This window comes from Salvelinus namaycush, chromosome 9 (assembly GCF_016432855.1).
Source record: "Salvelinus namaycush isolate Seneca chromosome 9, SaNama_1.0, whole genome shotgun sequence".
In the NCBI taxonomy this organism is placed as follows: domain Eukaryota; kingdom Metazoa; phylum Chordata; class Actinopteri; order Salmoniformes; family Salmonidae; genus Salvelinus; species Salvelinus namaycush.
The window spans coordinates 42,527,028-42,551,650 of NC_052315.1; the positions used below are offsets into that span (position 1 = coordinate 42,527,028).

A 24,623-nucleotide genomic window follows, 5' to 3' on the forward strand; every position below is an offset into this window, starting at 1 on the left:
GACAGTTGCCAGTCCGTACGCCCGTCACACAGGTGCCAATGACCACTGGCCAATGTCACCTTGTCACTGCAGCCTGGTTGCCAACTGTCCAATCCAAACAGGAGCAATACACAGGCACAGGCGACACAGCAACGGTTGATCCACGCAACAGCTACTTAGATTAGATCAGAGCTACATGGTGTCATAATGGGTTATAATGGTTATTATATGCAAAAAGCATTCTGATTCCTAGTATTTCCATTCCTGTTGCATGGAGTATAATTAAGAGCGTAATTCAACTCTTTCACTAGCCGACCCATTAATATCAAAGGAAGAGGAGGAGGTAGTATTGCAGTTGCTGATGTGGCCATTTGTTCCTCCTCTCTAGCTACTTGAGTTACCCCCACTGCCGTGCACCCTATATGATTGGTTATATATAATGAATGGTGTTATGAGATGGAAAAAGCTGTCTCGGGTCCTGTGTGCCAGACCGCAGCCACTCTATTGTGTTGCCTGGCCTCTGGAGGAGACGACGTGATCCCTCTAACCACCGGACGTCTCATGTTCTACATGACCTGGACATGGGAGAAGGTGCAGGGGACATTCAGATCAATAGAGGACTTTGTACATGCTTAGTGGCCATAGTGACAGAATGCACGAATGTCCTGTTTATAAATACATCCAGATACAGACTAAAGAGGTGTCTTTATAACTCTGAATCGAATGGCTTGCATTGGCATTTTGGGATGCCGAAGTGGTCATCCGAGTTACTTAACACACAATACGACCATGATAACTTAACAAGCTGAGCGTGTCTAGTTATTTGTTGCAGGCTTCATGGTCTTTGTCAACCTTTATCAGGCTGACAAGCAAAGTTACCCCAAGCATGCAGTCCCTCAAGAACGACCATCGGTCTACTTCTGTCTACTTATGCTAAATGGAGGAGGAAGACAATAAATAAATGAGTCACAACTGTAAACATTGCCTCAGGGCTTAAGCCCCAGACATAAATGTTGGTTATGTAAAGGATTGGTCACCAAGTTGAATCAATCCTTTGCACTTTGGCAATCCAACCCACTTTGATAGTGTCTTTCAATTAAACGTATTTATAGAATAACTATCTTCAAAGTAATGACTCGGGACGTCGGGTTTGATATGAAAGCTTCTTTTAGTAATAATTCTTGATCACGTTACATTTAACAACTTTAGATTCTACAGAGCAATGCCAGTAAGATGCTAGCGCAAAGTGGCCAAATAATCACCTGTTAATTGCACTTAACTAGCGCGTTCACTCTCTACTTCCTGTCGCAAGGCATTCTGGAACTTGCAGTCAAAAGCGTAATTCAATACTAACCAATACAATTACATATGTAAATAACTGTAAAGAAATATCTTTAGATACAGCTCAATGAATTAACTTAAACATTAACTCTGTAACACATTAAAGTTACAACATCCTCCCCCCCCGATGAACAACTGTGTTCATCTAGATCTCTAGGCAGTATATCAACTGAATAGGTCTCCTCAACAAAGTCCCTGAAGCAGTACGAACTGAACATGATCTAACTAGGCCATCTCGGCCTGGAAACAGTTCCTCAATCTTTCCTAGTTTCCAGGTTTGTCTGGGTGTGTTATCTTCTCCTATGAGTACAACGTCACCCGCTTTCAGTGGGGTGGGCTGTGGTGTATCACAGCGGTGTGCTGACTTTAGATCCAGCAAGTAGTCTCTTCGCCAACTGTTCCAGAAGCTGGTCACAAGTCTCTGCCTGTACTTCCATCTGCGTGTCATGTCCTCCTTGTTTAGCGTTGGGTGCTGAGTGTCAGCTGGAAATGGCTTTGGAGGCAAAGAGGTTAGTCGTTTACCCACCAGGAAGTGTGCTGGGGTCAGGGGTTGTGGTTCATCCACTTCATTGTGCACGAAGGTCAGAGGCCTAGAATTTAGAATTGCTTCAACCTCTGTCAGGACTGTGCACATCTCTTCAAAGTTGAGTGAAGCTCTCCCAAGAACCTTTCGCAGGCATGTTTTCACTGACCTGACAAGTCTTTCCCAGAATCCGCCCCAAAAGGCTGCTCGCTCGGCGATGAACCTCCAGGTGATGCCCCTTTCTGAGAAGAAAGCCAAGAGTTGGGGCTCTTCGATTGCCTTCCACAGCTCTTTCAAGTCCTGATCAGCTCTCTTGAACGTTTTTGCACTGTCTGAGTAGCTGTACTTGTTGGGCAGAACCCATGGGTGCTGCTCTCTGAATGTGAAGCTGGACTGTTGCAGTCTTCCTCCTACACTGAGTAGTTCGTGTTCGTCCAGGAACGGTTTCAGTTCTCTGATTTTACAGTCATTGTTTAGGCTTTTTCCTGCCTTCAGTAGTTTGATCTCCTGTCCAAAACTCTGTTGTTGTGTTACCTTAATCCAGTACTTTTCTGCATCGAACAGTTCGTCAGCAGTCAGTTCACCTTGTATCTTTATGGTTGTACGAGCATTGGCTATGAATCTCTTTATCCAGGCGGTGACTCTGAACACTCTTTTCAGTTTGCTGTACCTTTCAAGCTCCAACACAGGTTCAGTGATGTCTGTGCAGTTTGCTGCGAGTTGTACAGTAACCTGGCAGCTGGACTTGAGTTCTATATTCACCTCTTCCGGAACCTTGTTATCATCAGTCTCTTCGGACTGATTGGGTGATATCAGAATTCTGGGTCCATTCCACCATAGCTCGCTCTGTGTCAAGTTTCGAACAGTTTGTCCTCTTGTAGGGAGGTCAGCTGGATTAGTTTTCCCTTCAATATGTGACCATGACTCTGGATTGGTCAAGGACTGGATCTCCGTCACTCTGTTCGCAACAAACTGTTTCCATTTCTGAGCTGAGCTGCAAATCCAATGCAGCACGATCATCGAGTCTGTCCACATTTGGATCTGTTTTTCTTCCAATTTCAGTGTGGTCATCAAGTTGTTTGCTAGTCTCGCTCCAATCACAGCTCCCATGAGCTCCAGGCGTGGCAGCGTCATTTTCTTGAGTGGGGCTACCCTGGACTTGGATGCGACTAGACTTGTTGTTTCCCTGTCTTGTGACTCACCTTGCAAGTAAGCTACTGCACTGTAAGCCCTTTCACTTGCATCACAGAACACGTGTAGTTTCAGAGTGTGGCTATTCTGTGGCCGCATGTCTGTTCTGTACCACCTTGGTATGGTGAGCTGGTGTAACTGGGGTAGTTCTGAACACCACTGTTGCCATTCTCGTGTCAGATCAGGCGGTAATTCTTCGTCCCAGCTGAGTCCCCTCTCCCACATTTCCTGGAACATGCACTTGATCCTGATGGTGAAGGGAGTTAAGAAACCAAGGGGGTCGAAGATACGTGCAGACGACTGTAGAACACTTCTCTTTGTGTTTTCCCTTTGCTTTAGAATGCTCAGTAGCGGCCTGAGGTCAAACACAAAGTCATCTGGTTCCGGTCTCCATACTAAACCTAAAACCTTCAGCACTAATCCTTGTGTTTCTAGCGTCAACGGGTGGTCAGTTGTCGTACTCTCCTCACATTTTGTTTTTAATTCAGGAGAATTGGTCATCCACTTGCAGAGGTCCATGCCTGCAATCGACAACATTCGCTTTGCAGTTGTTGTCACAAGGTAAGCCTCTTCAACATTGCGTGAACTTGCAATGAAATCATCTACATAGAGTGACTCTCTCAGTATCTCTACAACTTCTGGTTGTTCTGTTTCATATTGTTTCAGGTGCTTCCTGATTGTAGCTGCCAGCAAAAATGGACTTGGTGAAGCTCCAAATACCACTCTTTTCATCCTCAGCACACGCAGCTCCTCTTCATTTTCTCCCCTTGGTGGGCCTGTGAGCCATAGAAATCTCACGGCGTCTCTGTCTCTCTCTGCTAGGGATATCTGCAGGAAAGCTTTCTTGATGTCTGCCATGAATGCGATCTCATGTAGTCTGAACTTTATCAGAACGCTGAGCAGATCCGGATTCAGGTTCGGTCCTGTGAGTAGACAGTCATTGAGGGATGGACAGCCATCTTCATGGGACGAGGCATCAAACACCACTCTCAGTTTTGTTGTCACCTTGTCTTCTCGTAGTACTGCATGGTGAGGTAAGTAGTATTTTACGTTGTCTGCACTTGATGAGTTGTCCTTGGGCATGTCCTCTGCCATATCCTGTTGTAAGTAGTCCTCTACCACTTCATTGTATCTGCTGTACAACGTCACATCCTTCTTCAGTCTTTTCTTCAGACCTTCAAACCGTTTCTTGGCGATTCTATAGTTGTCTTTGAGTTCTGGCATTTCTCGTTTCCATGGCAACTCCACGTGGTATCGACCATCTTTGAAGGTGGTTGTTTCCTCGAACCTCTGTAGAGCCTCAGTTTCCTCTGGGTTCTGTGTTTTCTCGCTTATAATACCCAGAGACTCAAGCTCCCAGAATGCATGCAGTTGTTTGGAGACTAGTGTGTCTTCAAGTGGGATGAACATGCAAGTTGCCTCGGCGACACTTGACATGAACACGGGTCCCTGCACCGACCATCCAAAGGTGCTCTCTAAAGCAACCAGCGTCTCCGTCAGTCGCTCCACTCTGCCTGATACTATCTGCCAGTAGTAGTCTGCTCCTATCAGGACAGAGAGTTCAGGATCATTGTCATCTCCTGGAAAGTCTGCGAGCTGCAGTCCTTTTCTATTGAGCTCATGTCGAATCTGTTCACCAGGAACCTTCATCACAGCTGTGCACACTTGTGGGGTTTCAATTGCCTCTATCTCTATTCTCTGCTGTTTGTCCCAGACATTCTCCAAGATGAATTTCACTGTGTTGCGTTGGGATGTTGCTGGGGCAGAGGAGCCAAACGTGTGAAGAGTGAGTGCCTCTTGTCTGATTACTGGTAGCTTCAAGCCCTTCACAAGGTTTTCATGTATGAAGCTTCTCTGACTGCCTCCATCTAGTAAGCAACGAGCTATCTTCCTGCCCGATGGGCCTTCTACCCATGCCTTTGCCGTTTGTAGCAACACAGTGTTCTGTCCATCTGGTTTCATCTTCACTGAATGGGGAATAACTGAGGAAACAACAGCATCTGCAGAAACAGTAGGGGGTTGCACCTCACTCCTCTTACTGGTACACACAGCAATGTGATGTCTGCTTCCACATGTTGCACATGACACATCTTTGACTTTACAGAATTTTGCTATGTGTCTCTGTCCTAAACATACAAAGCATCTTCCCATTTTCTTTAGTTTCTCTTTGCGTGCAGCAATATTGTGGTCAGGGCAGTTTTCTGATTTGTGGTCTGCACTGTCACAGAATAGACAGTTTTGTTCCTTCTGGCTGGCTGTATGCAGTGCTGCAGCAGAGGGCATGTTGGGTCTTTTTGTTTTCATTTCATTGGAGAAGCATGACTTGTTCCATGGTTTGCTCTCTCTGTTGGTTGCATGATCTTGTCATTTGTAGCGCTCTCTCCCTGCTCTGAACCTCCTTCTGTAGGAAACTGACAATCTCAGACACTTTCCATTCATCATCTACTCCCCTCTGACGACTATAGTCAAGAGCTATGTCCTCTGGAATCATCTGCAGTAAGATTGGGCATAGTAGGCTTCCATAGGTTTCTGACACTACACCCAGTGATTCCAGGCTCCTAATCTGAATTTCACATTCATCATATAGCTGCCTCAATGCATTTAGATCAGAGGATTTCTTCACAGGGGTGAGATTCAACAGCTTTGACATATGAGCACTAATCACAAGATCTTTCCTTCCAAATCTGCTCTTGAGTAGAGCGATTGCATCATCATAGTTACTGTCTGTTAACATCAGTCCTGCTACTGCCTTTGCAGCTGGTCCAGTGAGATATGTTTTCAGATAGGTAAACTTCTCTTTATTACACAGTGAATCATTGTTGTGAATAGCGGTCTCATACTGGCTCCAAAACTCCTGCCACATACTGACATCTCCATAGAATTTCTCAATAATCAACTTTGGTAGCCTTACTGATTGTCTCTGTGATCTGTTGGAGTTAGCGTCACTCACCCGTGCTGGTAGTGGATTGAGATCCTGTTTTTTCTTTATCACTCGTTGTGCACGGCTCTTCAGCATGATAACGCGCTCTTTGTAATCCTCCGTGCATGCAATCTCTGCCTCCAATCCGTCCAATGGCGTTAACTGTTCAATTCCACGATCAAGTTCAAACAAACTGTTCTCCTTAGCTAACAGCAATTCCAACAATGTACTCAAGTGATCGGTATCCGGATTTGACTGGGTTATTTCCACGTCAATCTGATTCAAAATCCGTGTTGTGGCACCTCGAATGGTACCCCGCTTTCGTCTCATTCTTTCGGTTTCATGCCGACATTCCTCCTCAGCCATTTCAGCCGCTTCTTCGTCGCAGCTCATTTTCCGGGTTTCGGCACCAAAATATAGAATAACTATCTTCAAAGTAATGACTCGGGACATCGGGTTTGATATGAAAGCTTCTTTTAGTAATAATTCTTGATCACGTTACATTTAACAACTTTAGATTCTACAGAGCAATGCCAGTAAGATGCTAGCGCAAAGTGGCCAAATAATCACCTGTTAATTGCACTTAACTAGCGCGTTCACTCTCTACTTCCTGTCGCAAGGCATTCTGGAACTTGCAGTCAAAAGCGTAATTCAATACTAACCAATACAATTACATATGTAAATAACTGTAAAGAAATATCTTTAGATACAGCTCAATGAATTAACTTAAACATTAACTCTGTAACACATTAAAGTTACAACAGTATTAAAGGAAGGGGGACAGATGGTGTGTGTAATCCAATGAAATAAAAAGGTGACTAACAAGCTGTGGCATACGGTAGATCACAAGGCCGCCCGGTCATGGTGGTCACCTCTAATCATTAGAGCCCACTCTCTCTGCTGTGTGTCTGTTCTTCCCCTCATTACTGGAGGGAACACAGAGAGAGGGGCCGTCACTCTTTCTCTCTGAGTTGTGACCACTTTCGTCACTTTATGTCCCCTGTGCCTGGGAAGAATAGGTCACATTACCGCCAAAGAAAGTGAAACAAAGATGCACGGAGCGAGGGAAGGCGAGGATCTCTCCATCCATGAAAGTCTCCCATTTAATGGCAGCCCACTTTTCTTCTTACCTTCCTGCTATCACGAGGCTACACTTTGTGGGGCGTCTTTTGTTTCCATTTGCGATGCGAGACAATAACCCATCAAAAAAAGACAACAAAAGGAGAGCAGCAGCGCTGAATCCCGATCCAGCTGACATATGCTATCAGTGGGGCTTTAAATAAATGTTATTAAGTAGTGGCGGCTTAGATGTGTACACACAGTTAGCCGGGGCACAGAGCTGGAGCCCACAGTGACTGAAACTCCTCAGGAAACCTATTAACTGGGAGCTTATTTTAATGTCAGGAGGCTTGCAGTAAATACAACATCTTTTTTTATTTTATTAAATACAACATTTGAATGAACATGGCTTCCAGGCAGTGTCCATGACTGTACACGGGGAATGCTCTGCTGACCGTGCCTGTCTCCTGTACTCTGCTGGGTCTCATCGTCGACTGCATTATGCAGAAACTAAATGCTGACAGCAGATAACCGATGGGGAAGATGGCAAGATGCTCATCTATGTGCTCACTGCTGCATAGCAAGCCCATGAATATCCAATGGGCTCATCTCTGTGAATTCCAAATGCGCCAAATGCACATGATATAATGAGAGTCACACTCGGGTATTGATGCAGAGGGGAGATTGTGTAATTGACAACTTATCAATGTTTTGTTTTGTTTGTTTACGGGGCTTCTGTGTAACTTAACGTGCCACCGAATGAAGTTACTCTTGTCGGCGAGACGAGAATGGAAACCGATGATCATCAGGGAACTCAGGGCTTTTAGAGGCATCCGTCTATATTGCTTAATGTCTGTAAAACAGCCAGCTTCCTCTGGCGGAGAATCTTCAAGTGGCAATGTTGTGTCTGCAACTAAAGCAGATAAATAGACAGGGGGAGATAGAGGAGAGTAGGCTACGTGATTGCTTTTCAGGAAGATTTAACAGCGTGTTAGCTGCGAAGCTAAAACTCTGAGGATATTTTGATCTGTATCTAGAATAGAGAAGAGTTGGACCAGAAGAAGTCTAATCAGTAGTGTGAAACCCTCATTAGTGAGGAGTGAAGAAACACCTAGATGTTTTCCAAAGGGAGCAAATGAGACTCAAAGACAGGTATAAAGTACCCTCTTTCCTCTCCAACCCAGGTGAGAACTCATGAAAGAACACACCTCAGGATAGCACATTCTTCTCCTATCTCCTTTGCAAGGTAGGCACTTTCATTGAGTGGGGTTGTGAGTGAGATTTCCTGGATAGCGTTATTCTTCCAATAGTGAGATGAGGTGTGCTTTCATGTCACATGAACACAGACACAAGTGACAGGGACCGATAATTGATATACACTGAGTGCTAAAAACATAAGGAACACCTTCCTAATATAGAGTTGCACCCCCTTTTGCCCTCAGAACAGCGTCAATTCGCCGGGGCATAGATTCTACAAGGTGTCGAAAGCGTTCCAGAGGGATGCTGGCCCATGTTGACTCCGATGCTTCCCACAGTTGTGTCAAGTTGGTTGGATGTCCTTTGGGTGGTGGACCATTCTTGATACACACAGGAAACTGTTGAGCATGAAAAACCCAGCGGCGTTGAAGTTCTTGACACAAACCGATGTGCCTGGCACCTACTACCGTACCCCATTCAAAGGCAGTTCAATATTTTGTCTTGTCCATTCACCCTCTGAATGGCACACATACACAGTCCATGTCTCAATTGTCTCAAGGCTGAAAAATCCTTCTTTAACCTGTCTCCTCCCCTTCATCTACATTGATTGAATTGAATTTAAAAAGTGACATCAATAAGGGATCATAGCTTTCACATGGATTCACCTGGTCAGTCTATCTCATGGAAAGAGCAGATGTTCTTAATGTTTTGTACACTCAGTGTATCATCCTTCACACAAGAGGGCCAATGCAATGACGGCAACTCTTGATTGCCGTCGCTCTTGTCTTGGCCACTCCGGTTACGTCCTCCTGCGTCCAGCTGTCATTGCACTGGATGAGCCTATTTCTGGAGAATGGCATCATAACTTGCCATTGGCACACAATTAACCAGCCAACCGCCAGCCCAGGTTGAGGTCCAGCCGTGAACAGGATGACCTCATCTGGTGGGTCAACACAGTGCATAGTCAGCACACCAATGTCACACTGCTCATAAACAATGTGTCAATTGATTTGTGTGGGAACGGACTGTACAGTGGGTGTTGACACATCTAACTCTGTCATCATGTTTGGAATACAAGTATAGTATACATTAGCCACATTTAAAATTTGACGGTCGTTCCGTTTGATTTGAATCACTTTTTGACCGCAGGGTTTTTAGATTAGAATGACACCTTCTATACATATTTGCCCATCGTAGAAAGTGGTCAGAAAGTAACTTTTTGGACTTGAATGTCAAAACATGCTAAAAGTTGACCCATTTTGCAAACCCCCTAACATGACACGTCTTCATCACTGGAAAACGTAAACAGTTGAGTTTGAAATACTTTAAAAGCTTACAAACACGGTTGTTTCTTTTCTTTCTTTTCTTGTTTCATTTCTTGATTATAATTTTTTTAATTAATTAAAATTGTCATTTTTTTATCCTTTAACTTCAATTATCTAAAAACACGTCAAATATTGTGATTATGGGCCATGATGGATGGATAAACAAACAAATGAATGCATTTATCCACCTACCGTGGTAAAGCCAAAGTCATTTTTAATCTAGCATAGTACAGTTTAAAGGGAAATGTCACAGTTTTTCAACTTCATATTCAGCTTCTATGTTTTGTAGCAAAAAAGATAGTGGAAGATAAATGACATCATCTCTGTGCATCCTGTGTTTTTAACCAACTATGTGTTGGCATTGATTGGTTGATGATGTCATTGGAAACACCTTATCTTCTAACGGTCGCCCCAGCGTGAGTTGTTTCATGCACGTGATGTCAGAATGCACTCACTGTTCCAAAATGTGATTATTAAGCAACAGGACAGTTAACACGGGCTGCCTGCTAATTATCTATAGGCTGTGTTTCAATTTGTCAATTTCAAATTATTTTCGAATAAGTTTTATTTTCTAACAAAAAGTTTGAATTGAGGTGTGTTCCGCCTCCTCATTAATTCACATAGAAGTAGCCCATTTCAGTGTTGCGGACAATTTATGTTTGAGGCTTTACTAAGCCGGAAAAGAAGAGAAGAGCCAAAGCACTTCACCAATGTTTCCGCAGATCAAGTATGCAGACATTTGCGCAGTCTTACACGAATTGGCACATTTTCTGGCTGGTGCTTGCAATGCCTTCCTTAAAAATAATAGCTTTGGATATGTCTGCGTTCCTATCAAAGTAAGTGCCTTATCTTCTGTATATCGTGTTGTCGTTCTACTGTAGCATATAGTATGTATGTACAGTACCAGTCAAAAGTTAGGACACACCTACTCATTCAAGGTTTTTTCTTTATTTTACTATTTTCTACACTTTAGAATAATAGTGAAGACATCAAAACTATGAAATAACACATATGGAATCATGTAGTAACCAAAAATGTTAAACAAACTATTAAATTAATCAAATGGCCAGCTGGACTATTTATATTGACCCCCCTTGTTTTTACACGGCTAATCGCTGTTTATTATCTATGCATAGTCAATTTACAAATGACCTCGACTAACCTGTACCCCCACACATTGACTCCGTACCGGGATTACCCCCTGTATATAGCCTCGTTATTGTTATGTCATTTTCTTGTGTTACTTTTTTATTTTATTTGTTTTACTTTTGTTTATTTAGTAAATATTTCTTAACTCTATTTCTTGAACCGCATTGTTGGTTAAGGGCTTATAAGTAATCATTTCACGCTAAGGTCTACACCTGTTGTATTCGGTGCATGTGACAAATACAATTTGATTTGATTGGCTCAAACACATTAAGGAAAAAAATTCCACAAATGAACTTTTAACAAGGCACACCTATTAATTGAAATGGATTCCAGGTGACTACCTCATGAAGCTGGTTGAGAGAATGCCAAGAGCGTGAAAAGCTGTTGCACCTCAATTGATTGGCATCTTACATTCAAACAATGAATCCTGATCTAGGATAACTTTTAAAACATGAAATTATTTGGCTTGCTCTAAAAGGATTTGGCTAAAAGCAACTTTGAAGAATCCCACTACGACCTCTGACTAACCATCAAACAGGCAAAGCGTCAATACAGGACGAAGATGGAATCCTACAACACCGGCTCCGACGTTTGTTGGATGTGTCAGGGCTTGCAAACTATCACGGATTACAAAGGGAAAACCAGCCGTGAGCTGCCCAGAGCCTACCAGACCAGCTAAATACATTCTATGCTCACTTCGAGGCAAGCAACACTGAACCATGCATGAGAGCACCAGCTGTTCTGGACGACTGTGTGACCACGCTCTCCATAGCCGGTGTGAGTAAGAACTTTAAACAGCTTACCATTCACAAGGATTACCGGGATTACCAGGAAGCGTCCCCAGAGCATGCGTTGACCATCTGGCAAGTGTCTTCACTGACATTTTTAACCTTTCCCTGACCCAATCTGTAATACCTACATGTTTCAAGCAGATCATCATAGACCGAGTGCCCAAGAACGCTATGGTAACCTGTCTAAATGACTATCGCCTCGTAGCACTCACATCTGAGCATGAAATGCTTTGAAAGGTTGATCATGGCTCACATTAGCACCATCATCCCAGACACCCTGGACCCACTCCATTTCACATACCGCCCCAACAGATCAACAGATGCTATTGCACTCAACACTACCTTTTCCCACCTGGACAAGAGGAATACCTATGTGAGAATGCTGTTCCTTGACTACAGCTCAGCGTTCAACATCATAGTGACCTCCAAGCTCATCATTAAGCTAAGGACCCTGGGACTGAACACCTTCCTCTGCATCTGGATCCTGGACTTCCTGATGGGATGCCTCCAGGTGGTGAGGGTAGGCAAGAACACATCTGCCCCTCAGGGGTGCGTTTAGTGGAGCGGGTCAAGAGTATCAGGTTCCTTGGTGTCCACATCACCAACAAATTATCATGGTCCAAACACACCAAGACAGTCGTGAAGAGGGCACGACAACACCTTTCCCCCTCAGGAGACTGAAAAGATTTGGCATGGGTCCCCAGATCCTCAAAAAGTTAAACAGCTGCATGCATCATCGGTTGCATCACCGCCTGGTATGGTAACTGGTCGGCATCTGACCGTAAGGCGCTACAGAGGGTAGTCCGTACAGCCCAGTATATCACTGGGGCCAAACTTCCTGCCATCCAGGACCTATATACTAGGCGGTGTCAGAGGAAAGCCCAAAAAATGTTCAGAGACTCCAGTCACCCAAGTCATAGACTGTTTTCTCTGCTACCGCATGGCAAGCAGTACCGGAGCACCAAGTCTAGGACCAAAAGGCTCCTTAACAGCGTCTACCCCTAAGCAATAAGACTGCTGAATAACTAATCAAATGGCCACTGGATTACTTACATTGGCCCCCCCCTCCATTTGTTTTTTACACTGCTGCTACTCGCTGTTTATTATCTATGCATAGTCACTTCACCCCTACCTATATGTACAAATTACCTCGACTAACCTGTACCCCCGTACACTGACTCGGTACTGGTACCCCCTGTATATAGCCTCGTTATTGTTATTTTATTGTGTTACATTTTTTTATAATAATTTTTTTAGTTTATTTGGTAAATATTTTCTTAACTCTATTTCTTGAACTGTGGTGTTGGTCAAGGGCTTGTAAGTAAGCATTTCACAATAAGGTCTGATGTGATTTGATTTGTACTCCCTGTTCACCCACGACTGCATGGCCACGCACGACTCCAACACCATCATCAAGTTTGCCCACGACACGATGGTGGTAGGCCTGGTCACAGACAACGATGAGACAGCCTACAGAGAGGTCAGAGATCTGACAGTGTGGTGCTAAGACAATACCCTCTCCTTCAATGTCAGCAAGACAAAGGGGCTGATCGTGGACTACAGGAAACGAAGGGCCGAGCACGCCCTCATCATCGACGGGGCTGTAGTGGAGCGGGTCGAGAGCTTCAATTCCTCAATGTCCTCATCACTAAGGATCACGGTCTACACACACCAACACAGTCATAAAGAGGGCACGACAATGCCTCTTCCCCCTAAGGAGGCTGAAAGGATTTGGCATGGGCCCTCAGATCCTCAAAAAGTTCTACAGCTGTACCATTGAGAGTATCTTGACTGGCTGCATCACAGCTTGGTATGGCGACTGCTTGGCATCCGACTGCAAGGCTCTACAGAGGGTAGTGCGTAAGGCCCAGTACTTCACTAGGGCTGAGCTCCCTGCCATCCAGGACTTCTATACCAGGTGGCGATGTCAGAGGAAGGCCCTAAAATTGTCAAAGACTCCAGCCACTCAAGTGGCTATTCTCTCTGCAACCACACGGCAAGCAGTACCGATGTACCAAGTCTGGAACCAACAGGACCCTGAACAGCTTCTACCTCCAAGCTATAAGATTGCTAAATAGCTAGTTAAATATTTAACCAAATAGCTAGCCGGACTATCTACATTTGAACTTTTTTTTATTAATCACAATTGCTGCTGCTACTGTTTATCTATCTGTTCATCTTGTTGCACAGTGAACATTTCATCAGCGCAAATGACTCACAAACATCTTCAAATTGCTAGCTAATCAACAACACAAAACACCCATGACACTGTACTGTAGGTAAAATATAAAAAATATAAACACTTGTGCTTATGAGTGGCTGCTGCAAATAGGGGAGAACAATTCCTAACCAATCTATATAGTTATTTTCCCTTAAAACAGGGCTGAAATGATTAGCATGCCCTCCACAAACGTGACACAATGTGTATGCCTGAGAGATAGCCAACAGGATCTTTAAGATACGGCTGTGTGAATAACCTCAGTGGGAGCTGCCACTACACATCACTGTATTCACCTGGCTGGGCTGGCAGGTCCCTGGGGTAGCAGTAGGGCCCCTACTACAACTCCATGCACAGAGCCCATACACAGATTGATGGCTAGGAAGCCATTTTGGGTCTGTGTGTTCAAAGGGAGGATGTAGGAACCCTGTCCAGCACCGTCTGTTCCCCATCTCTCCAGGAGCTGAGAACAAGATGGTCCATGTGGCCATGCCAGCTACAGCAAAACCCACTAGAAACCAGGACATACAGTACACCTAGTGCAGAGAATTATGACGAACTAGCTCGGAGCACCATTTCAGCACTGAAATGAATGGGGCAACACACTGACCTTTCCCTGTCCATTAGCACTACCTGAAAACACCATGATGGCGTTCGTCATCCCGCCCAGTAAGGATGAGTAGTAGCACTCCATTTGTGGAAAAAGAGTTGTATTACGAATCACACAGATTCAACGCTTGAATGAGATCACGCAGAGGAATAGCGGTGATGAGCTCAAATTAATGTACAAATCACAGTTCTTCAAGCCTCTATCTATATCCACCCGCATCCGTTCGGTTGTGAAATAAATGAGGAATACGAGTGTAAGGCGTTTGATAAGACATGAGGAAGGCCACAGAGACACGGTAAAGCTCAGTTCAAGAAGGGAGCGAAGATTGGGAATCTGCATTCAGAAACCATGTTAATATCCCTATAAGCTTCAAAGTCAGTTAGCTACAGATAGAGTCGATGTTGCCTTTATGCTGCTTCTCCATCTATCGTCAGGGAGAATGTCAGAGTTGTTTATGTGAACACCTCGTGCACAAAGAACACGAGTCAACTGCAATAATGAGAGAGCACTGCAACAACCTGTTTTGAAGGTGGATCTGGATTTCTCTCTGAGCCCAGCGTGATAGATCTATATACATACAATTCCAATGGGAGCACACAGTACTGTATATAACACAGGCTCAGTATGTGCCAAATAAAATTAGCCCACTAAAAAAATAACGATAAAAACATGGCAGTGATTCATGTTCAATGGATGTCCCCCTCCCCCTTCCTCTGAGTGGGGTCTTATTTAGTGCTTTGTGTCCTATTAGAGGCTGGCAAGGGACCAAGTTGTTGACGCTGTCGCCGTGGGCCCGCTCTCATTCAGACTGTGCACCTCTGGGTCCCCAAGCCCAAATGCAAGGTGACAACCTCTTGAAATGCACAGATTCAAAGGCAATTTGAGGCTCGTATTTTGAGTGCATCACTATTCGAGACCGAAATGCCAAGCTAAAAAGGATGTGACATGTCTGGGTTTTCTATGTTTGGTTTGGAGAGAGGAGAATATATTTAATAAGCAGGAGGAGGAGGAGGATGGTATCTGGGTATGAGGGAACGAGGACCATGGCGGGAAAGCAATTAAGCCCAATAGAATCAATTGTAAGATGATAGCCCTTAGATCCAGTCAATGGCGGATCCTCAGCCCATGGTGTCTAACCCCTGGATGCCCTGGCCAGCCAGTAAGACGGACAAGTCAGCTAAGATCATTTCCTGATAAATTCAATTGGAAAACATTATGGATTCCCAATATCTACCTGACACCAGCCTCACATGATGACCATTAAAGAGAAGCTCAAAATCCCCCTCAAAATCCCCTACATCAAACACAGGACACTGAGTGTGTTAGGGTCTGCAGCCAAGGTGCATCAAAGCCAGCCACCCCAAATAATTAATTAAATAGCAGAGAGGTAATCCGGTTGAAACCCAGTTATTCCTCAGCAGACCAAGTGGAAAGAAATAGTCCCAAACCTTCTCCCTCAGAGTTGAGGCTGAGCAAGTGCGACTTGGGGTATTGATTTCTCCTTAATTTGCCTTTGGGTGACAGAGGAAAATGCTGAGTAGGGCGAGGCGGGCAAGTTATTCTAACATTCTTCACTGCTTAGGTGCAGAATAGCATCGATCGGAATGCCTGGAGTGAGTGGAGGCCTGAGATGGAGACAAGTTTACAACCCCCTCCTACAGTACAAGGACAAGCATGAGCATGATAAAATGTTATTCTCAACACCTATTTGCATGAAGCTCCTTAGTAAATATTTTAGCACCATAAAACATACTGAGAGTCCCATTATTGGAGATATTAAAGGCTGGGGATTTTTGTAAAAGTGTTAAAAATAGAGTAGTATCTCTGACCGAATGAGGAACCTGGCTGTCTCTGAAAAGAAAGTGAACTTTATTGATGCAGTGGCAAGGTAACTCAACACATTTAGACAGTCATACAGTAGGCGACAAATTGAATATCTGCTATATTCAATAGCTAGCCCTTGACAAGGTACATACTTCACCTCCACTGTACCATGTTATGTATTACTCCGCCGATGCTCTCTCAGTGAGTGGGTTTGTTGTTGTGTTGTCAAACCATGTTTGATTGACAGGTTTCACTTCGGTGCGTCACTCCACTCCAGGGGACTGGGACTTCCCACGCTTCTTTGCCTCAATTTTTTTTAAGTCAGTCGTTTAAACATTTCTCAAAGTTACAAAGTAAAATGTTATGAATATTTTTTTTAATGTTGATGTTCTTCTTCTACTAAGGAGAGGCTTTTATATAGACAAACAGCACCAGAACATCACATCTCAGTTTTGTTGGTAGAATGCTTTGGCACAACAAAAGTTTGCCTTATATAATCATATAATACCACAAAAGAGAGGGCCTATTTGAAGTAGAGGCCTCAAAGTCTTTTACTGAGAAAAATACATTCTCCAGGGGGAATATGACAAAATACAATGTGCGCCTAAACCTTTCCTACCGACTACAGCGGATTTGATACACAGCCTCAATCGCTCATGCTGTATCAACACAATGACAATCACTTTCAGACCCATTTAATTTCACGAGGAAAGCATTTCAATCATCCTCTATTGTGCAATGTGCAATCCATTATCCCTTGAAATGGAGACGCAATTAGGAATCAATTCAATTATCCTTTCGTGGTCAATCTGTTGGTTAAGTCGTTAACTATGTGTATGGATAGTTCTTAAAAGTGAAAAAGGGATATTGCCAGCACAAAAGACACATTCCACTGATCATTAAAGGCAGAACCCTTCTGTGACCAAGTGACACTATTGCTTGGGAAAACATCCCTCATCACCAGAGACACATGATTTGACATGACATGTTTAATAAGAGGTCCTGGTTATCTATGCAGAACTAATGATGGTCATATCTCTCTCCTTCCTTCCCTCTCCCTCCCTCTTCCAAGTATAGAAGAAAACAGGATCATAAGCCCTGAAGGCCTGAGGTGTCATCCGTCAGCCTTGATGAGCTGATCACTAACTAGACTCGCCATGACAAGGACTCCAGTCCACACACACAGCACCAGTAAAAAGTTTGGACACACCTACTCATTCAAGGGTTTTTCTTTATTTTTACTATTTTCTACATTGTAAAAGAATAGTGAAGACATCAAAACTATCAAATAACACATATGAAATGATGCAGTGACCAAAAAAAGTGTTAAACAAATCAAAATATATTTAAGATGTAAGATTCTTCAAAGTAGCCACCCATGACAGCTTTGCACACTCTTGGCATTCTCTCAACCAGCTTCACCTGGAATGCTTTTCCAACAGTCTCGACGGAGTTCCCACATATGGTCAAATAGCCCTTACACAGCCTGGAGGTGTGTTGAGTCATTGTCCTGTTGAAAAACAAATGATAGTCCAACTAAGCCCAAACCAGATAGGATGGCGTATTGCTGCAGAATGCTGTGGTAGCCATGCTGGTTGTGTGCCTTGAATTCTAAATAAATCACAGACAGAGTCACCATCAAAGCACCCCCACACCATCACACCACCTCCTCCATGCTTCACAGTGGAGATGTGGAGATCATCCGTTCACCTACTCTGCGTCTCACAAAGACACAGAGGTTGGAACCAAAAATCTCAAATCAGACCAAAGGACAGATTTCCACCAGGCTAATGTCCATTGCTCGTGTTTCTTGGCCCAAGCAAGTCTCTTATTTTTATTGGTGTCCTTTAGTAGTGGTTTCTTTGCAGCAATTCGACCATGAATATGTAACCTTAATTTAACTAGCAAAACAAATTATTATTTACAATGACGGCCTACCCCAGATGATGCTTTGTCAATTGTGCTCTGCCCTATGGGACTCCCAATCACAGCCGGATGTGATACAGCTTGGATTCAAACCAAGGATTGTAGTGACATCTCTTGCACTGAGATGCCGTGCCTTAGACCGCTGCGCCACTCGGGAGCCTTGATTCATGCAGTCTCCTCTGAACAGTTGATGTTGAGATGTGTCTGTTACTTGAACTCTGTGAATCATTTATTTGGGCTGCAATCTGAGGTGCAGTTAACTCTAATGAACTTATCCTCTGCAGCAGAGGTAACTCTGGGTCTTCTTTTCCTGTGGCGGTTCTCATGAGAGCCAGTTCCATCATTGCGCTTGAAGGTTTTTGTGACTGTACTTGACGAAACTTTGAAAGTTCTTAACATTTTCCAGATTGACTGACCTTCATGTCATGTCGTTTCTCCTTGCTTTTTTCAGCTGTTCTTGCCATAATATGGACTTGATCTTTCATCAAATAGGGCTATCTTCTGTATACCACCCCTACCTTGTCACAACACAACTGATTGGCTCAAACGCATTAAGAAGTAAAGAAATTCCACAAACTAACTTTTAACAAGGCACACCTGTTAATTGAAATGCACTCCAGGTGACTACCTCATGAAGCTGGTTGAGAGAATGCCAAGAGTGTGCAAAGCTGTCATCAAGGCAAAGGGTGGCTACTTTAAAGAATCTCAAATATAAAATATATTTTGATTTTTTCAATACATTTTTGGTTACTACATGATTCCATATGTGTTAATTCATAGTTTTTATGTATTTACTATTATTCAACAATGTAGAAAATAGTAAAAATAAAGAAAACCGCTGGAATGAGTAAGTGTATCCAAACTTTTGACTGGTCTGTACGTGTTTTGTCATCTAGCACTAAGGGGACCTATAGATATGACAGAGTCAGAGGGTATGTGGAGTAATACTGCACTGTGATCGCTACAGTAAGGATTATAGCCAAGCCCTGGTCTTGTGTTCACAAAGTGTCTTTTAAATCATCATGAAAAAAACACTTTGTGAATACAGGGCTTGGCCTTGGCCAGAGAGCTTCCCCTGTGGATGGTTCTCCTAACTGGGAGGGACAGTGGTGTGGAATGTGGGAGGAATAAGAGAGCTTTGGTCTGGGGGATGCCAAGCAACTGTCACACAATGGCAGGTGCCCAAGATTTTACGGAGCTAGCTTAGCTACCTCTCTCATAGCAGTTGTTATTTCATCTGGTCTCTCTATGTCTCTCCGTTCACCTGGCACACTCTAGTCAACAACACAATATTGACACAATAGCACCCCAGCCTCCCATCAAACCTTGTTAAAACCAAATAAAATGTCCTCCTGCCCTAGGATAATGCCTGTTTAGATTCATGCGCTACGCTACCATGTTTACTACGAGAAACAAAAATAAACATGTCAGCATGATCATTAAAACCCCCTCTTTCACAGGGCATGGGGATGCTATTTTGGTCTTGCCCTGGGAACCCAGTAACAGGTTTTTATTGAACGGTGGCACCTAGTATGTTATGAGTCATAACTGACACAGTGAGTCTCTACTCTAAACAGGCTGTCTCAATTTCCAATCAGCCAGCATGGGGGGTGGGGAGACTTAAATCTCTGGCTAACTACACCCACCACCAGCCACCGCATTATATGCGCCTATATCCCATTTGATCTGTTACACAAGCTAATGAGCTCTGCAGAGCTCTACAATGCGGTAGGGTGGCAATTGAAGGAGCAGGCCGGGTGGAGATGTGTAAATTAAAATGATCTCCCCAGACATTTAGCTACTGGACACAGGCAGGGAGCGGGGTTACAGTATATGGAGATATTGGAAGTGCAGGTTAGAGTAGGAATATTGAGCCAAGGCTGTGCCTTCTCCTGTGGGGATGCTAATTCAGGGCCGGCCCCAGGTATAGGCGACATAAGCTGTCGCTTAGGGCCCCTGGCCACTAGTGGGCCCCCACCCCAATTTAGTATTATTATTACATTTTTGTACTCAGTTGGGGTCTCAACTTACAGTTCGAAATTTGGTTGTGCATCAGCAGTTGTTAATGTCAGCCAATGACAGTCACTCATAAAACATTTTTTGATTGGTAAATTAGTCTAGCCAGCTGTCTAAACTTTACTGACCGGGCATGAAGGGCACGTGCCAAAGGGCCCTTACCAAATCTCTCTTAGGGCCCCCAAAATGCCCTGTGCTAATTACAACACTTAAAATTATCAAATGCATATCAACTACGTCAATACTTATTTTAAGTAAATGTCAATCAATTAAATACATTGTCCAATGCAGGAGAATCAGATATGCCATGTCCTTATTTGAGAGTAAAAATTTACATGGCAGGATGATGTCCTCTTGTACTGTTCCGGATATTAATTGTCTACATTATATTGCCCTAAAGTACTGATTGATATAGCTTCACAATAATATATCGTGTTATTTAAGCCACTCCTGAATCGGGGTGGCAGGTGTTTAGAGAGTTGGCCCAGTAACCGAAAGGTTGCTAGATTGAATCCCCGAGCTGACAAGGTAAAAATCTGTCGTTCTGCCCCTGAACAAGGCAGTTAACCCACTGATCCTAGGCTGTCATTGTAAATAAGAATTTGTTCTTAACTGACTTGCCTAGTTAAATAAAGGTTAAATCTTTTTTATCAGTATGTATGTCAGTATTGGAAATCAATTTAAGAAGGCATCATGAATTATTGAAAGCTGGTTTCATGATTTCAAACAATTCACTGCACCTCAATTTCAGTTTGACCTCCACATCACCTAGTAAGGGATTAAGTTAACTTGTGATAGACTTCTGGTGAGAGAGGACATCTGAAAGTCTGTTACAATGTGAAGTCCCTTGGGGCCGAGGGGATTAGTGAACTTTTCAGCACTCTGTGAGGGGGAAAACAGCAGGCAAATTGCTTCGACACCTTGGCTCGAAACCTTGTGGCATGAAGGAATGGGACAGCATGAGTGAAATGATTGCCAAGGCAATGCTTTATAAAGCCACCGTTCAACTTGGAAAACACACACAAACACCTTGAAACTGTCATTAGGTTTCAAGCCCTTTTCTTCGGGCGGCGTGCTAACTACATTTAAAACAAAAATGTCAACTCAGGTGATTAAATCGATGGGGAAACTAATCTTGTTTCCTTCGACCAAATGGCGTATAAATCCTCCAGCAATCCCCTAAGCAAGCATAGGAATTCATGAATGCTAAACACAGTTGGTTCTTCTACTCCCCTAACAAAGGATTTGCACCACTGCTTTGGCCCGTTATAAAGTAAGGATGCTGAGCGGCCATTTATTCTCCAAATATGAATATCAAATGAGGCTTTGCTTATGGTATGATAATGACACAGTGGTGGGATGGAGGCAGCTCTCTCTAACAAAGGAACTGTTGTTGGTGCACTATGTGTCAGTGTCGGGAGGGAAGGAAACAGGGAGGACGTTTCAGCGAGGGAAAGGAACCGATTAATAGTGGAGGGAGGGCTGGGCAGAGCAGACCAGAGATTCTATCAGACATCACAGAGAGAGGACACAGAGCAGGGGCCTGCAAATAGGCTATGTGTGTCTGCAAGCTGACACACATAGGAAATCACAGCCAACCCAATCTTGCTCTCCGACTCATAGTGTGTCTACCAACATGTCGTCCAGTCATCACTGTATTTTTGGGCATAGCCACTGTGATTCGGGGTGATTGACGTGACCACTGGCTTTATTGGTGGTGTCCTCCGTCATCCGAAGGAGACTTGCTCTCAATCCTGACTACTACACCACCAGATACTCTGATACTCTAATCTGACCCAGACCCCCCAACCATGCTGCAGCTCAGACTAACACTAATCTCCATAAGAAAGAGAAGCCAGATGGTCAGGAACAACTGCTGGAGAGGCCTGGAGATGAGCGCATGGGACATGCCTGGAGTGCCTGCGCTATTTACCTTGTGCTTCAAGTTACCGCTGTAAGCCCCGTGGAGGGAGTGGAGGGCTGGGGGTTGTGGGTTTCGAGGGAGGCCCGCTGTCTGCACCTGGCGTCAGGTTACGCCACCGGCCTGGCAGCCACCATGCAACTCCGCTCCGATCTGGGGTGTCAAAGCTGAGGCCCTGGGCAGGCAGCGTAAACTTGCGATTCATGGAGTGCCACAGGGAGAGCAGCAATGTCCCAGGGGTGTCAGGATACAGGGCTGCTTTTCACCCTTTCCCCCAGTCCCCAAGCCCCTGTGTCTCTCCCTAAACTGGGTCCAGCCACAGGCTTCAGCCAGCCCAAGTGCTGCCGCTGGACACCCGGACCCGGTGGGGCTGCAGCAGACAGACAGACAGGCAAACAGACAGACACCTCCTGCCTTCACAGAGAGATGGATACATGACCACCCAGGGAAACAGTGACTCCCCTGGGACAGTTATTAAACTGTCATTAAAGGGAGTCAAGGCGCCAAAACGACTATCAATTTGCTAGCAAGGGGCGTGATCATTAAGTGAACATTAGCAGTGTGAGGAGCTCAATTACTGCCCAGCGGGAGCCACAGCGCTAGTGAAAGCCCCCCGGCTGCTCCAGGCTTCCCCACTGATCAACACACGCACAGAGGAAAGTCACAATTCCCTCACACCATAGGGTGCCCACAACCCTCCTTACTCTCCCCAACCCTAGGAGAGTCAGTGACAATAAGGCAGGTCTATGGCATAGAGCTCAGTGCCATAGGCAAAGCCTCTTTCCCCACTCCTTCCCTCCCACTCCTCCCAGTGTGGAGCAAGAGCATCAGGTTATTAACATGGGGGTTTTTACCGCCAACACAAGGGGTTAAGTACAGGTTGAGCCACACAAAGCCCTCGGGGAGAGCAAGCGCCTCGGCTAAATCCTCCCTTAGCTGTCACGGATGGCAAAGCAGCACTGACACAATGACCTCAGCCGCCATCCAGTAGCCCGGCCTCTGATCCCTCCACATGCATCACGTACTGCACACACACCTTGCCTGATCTGAGCAGGCCTTGCCAATCAGGCACACACATATCCTTCTTGCACTGTGTGGGTGTTCTGCCTGAAAGGTACATTGGAATCTGTGCTGTGGGCTCTTGGTCTCGTCATGGTTCAGTAATAATGGGCAGCAGCCTGGTGCCTGAGCCTCAAATGTGCCCCAGATTGCAGGGTGCACGTAGTAGGCTAGTGATGATGTGATTGGAGAGGTATACCCTGTGGTGTTGTGATGTTATTACGCTTCACGCATGACTGGCTCCACACAAAAGGCTCCGGTCCATCAACTAAACCCCTGGTAATCCACTGGTTAAATATTTCAGGGGATGCCTACTTTCACAAACAAAATGACAGATGCAAACATAAGACCCACTGAAATCTGGGGGATTTGATGATGATGTGTGAAAGTGCTAGTCTTTCTTTCTTTATTTTTTTAGATCTGTGTTACCCCAAAAATCCCAATGTGTAAAATAAAACCAACAAATCAGATTATTCCCATCCAACTCTCTTCCAGTGGCTCTCCAAAATGAATTAAAACATCCTCAATCGTTTTAAATCTTTCATAACCATTCCCCAGATATGTCATGATTCCATCAAAAACATGTAAGCAGCGCCCCCCCTGTCCTTTAACTAGACAGCTTAACACTCTAAATCCTCATAATGTGTGCAGTAAATCAGCATCCATCAGGAGCCATGTTGTAAAGCCATCTGAACGAGTGCCAGCCCCAGCACCCCAGCAGAGCACCCGCATGGAGACATGGTGGAGCAACCACTCCACTCTTCTAACTATTTTTCAAATCTGATGTTAAACATGACTCTAAACTTAACCACACTGCTAACCGTATGCCTAACCCTAATCTTCAAATTAAAACCAAACAACAAATGTTTTTCATCAATTTTTACGATATAGCAAATTTTGACTTTGAGGCGTTGGAGTGACAACCCCCACTCCAACGCCTCAATAACAACCAGCGATAGTAACATGCAAATGAGCCCCATCATGCCATGATGAAGCAGACATAGTTATGAAACACACATGGTTGCACAAAGAGCTACAGTATCACCTTGAGAAGAAAAGGGTTTTCATAATGATCCTCATAAGCTTGAACACCAATCTTTATCTCACATACGCCTGAACAGAAATCTTTAAATGATCCGTATATCAGTTTACAAGTATTATGCAATATGACATTTTACCATCTTGCCTTACTCATATTACTGCAAACCTAATGACTACCCCTTTTACATTTGTATCCGCTGAGTAATTTCCAGAACCATGTGTCAGTGTCATTCCTGCTTGTTGGCCCAAATTCATCCTAATGCATCCTATAATTAGCACCCCTAAAAGAGAACAAACATGATGGAGACATGAGAAAGAGAAGAAGAAGATAGATAAATAATGTTTACTTACCCAGAAGATAAGGTTGAAGAGGAACATCGTGTACTTCAAACAGCAGAGACAGCCCCGTGCCATGTTGCACTTCTTGAATTCTAAAAGGAACACAAAGGATAGATCCAGGTAAAAGACCACGTATTTGCTGCCTTTGGGCGCCGTGTACTTGTTATTGCTGCTCTTGTCTCCTCCGACGTTGA

The 24,623-nt window shown here is 44.3% G+C and overlaps 1 protein-coding gene across 1 annotated transcript in view; it reads right to left on the minus strand.

Moving 5' to 3' along the window:
• tspan9a (tetraspanin 9a) overlaps window positions 1–24,623 on the minus strand; it is a 285,667-nt gene that overhangs the window by 78,665 nt on the left and 182,379 nt on the right. The window contains exon 4 of the mRNA XM_039001479.1: window positions 24,442–24,521. Within this exon, the coding sequence (XP_038857407.1) occupies window positions 24,442–24,504 (63 nt within the window). The 5' untranslated portion in view covers window positions 24,505–24,521. The remainder of the gene's footprint in view (window positions 1–24,441; window positions 24,522–24,623) is intronic.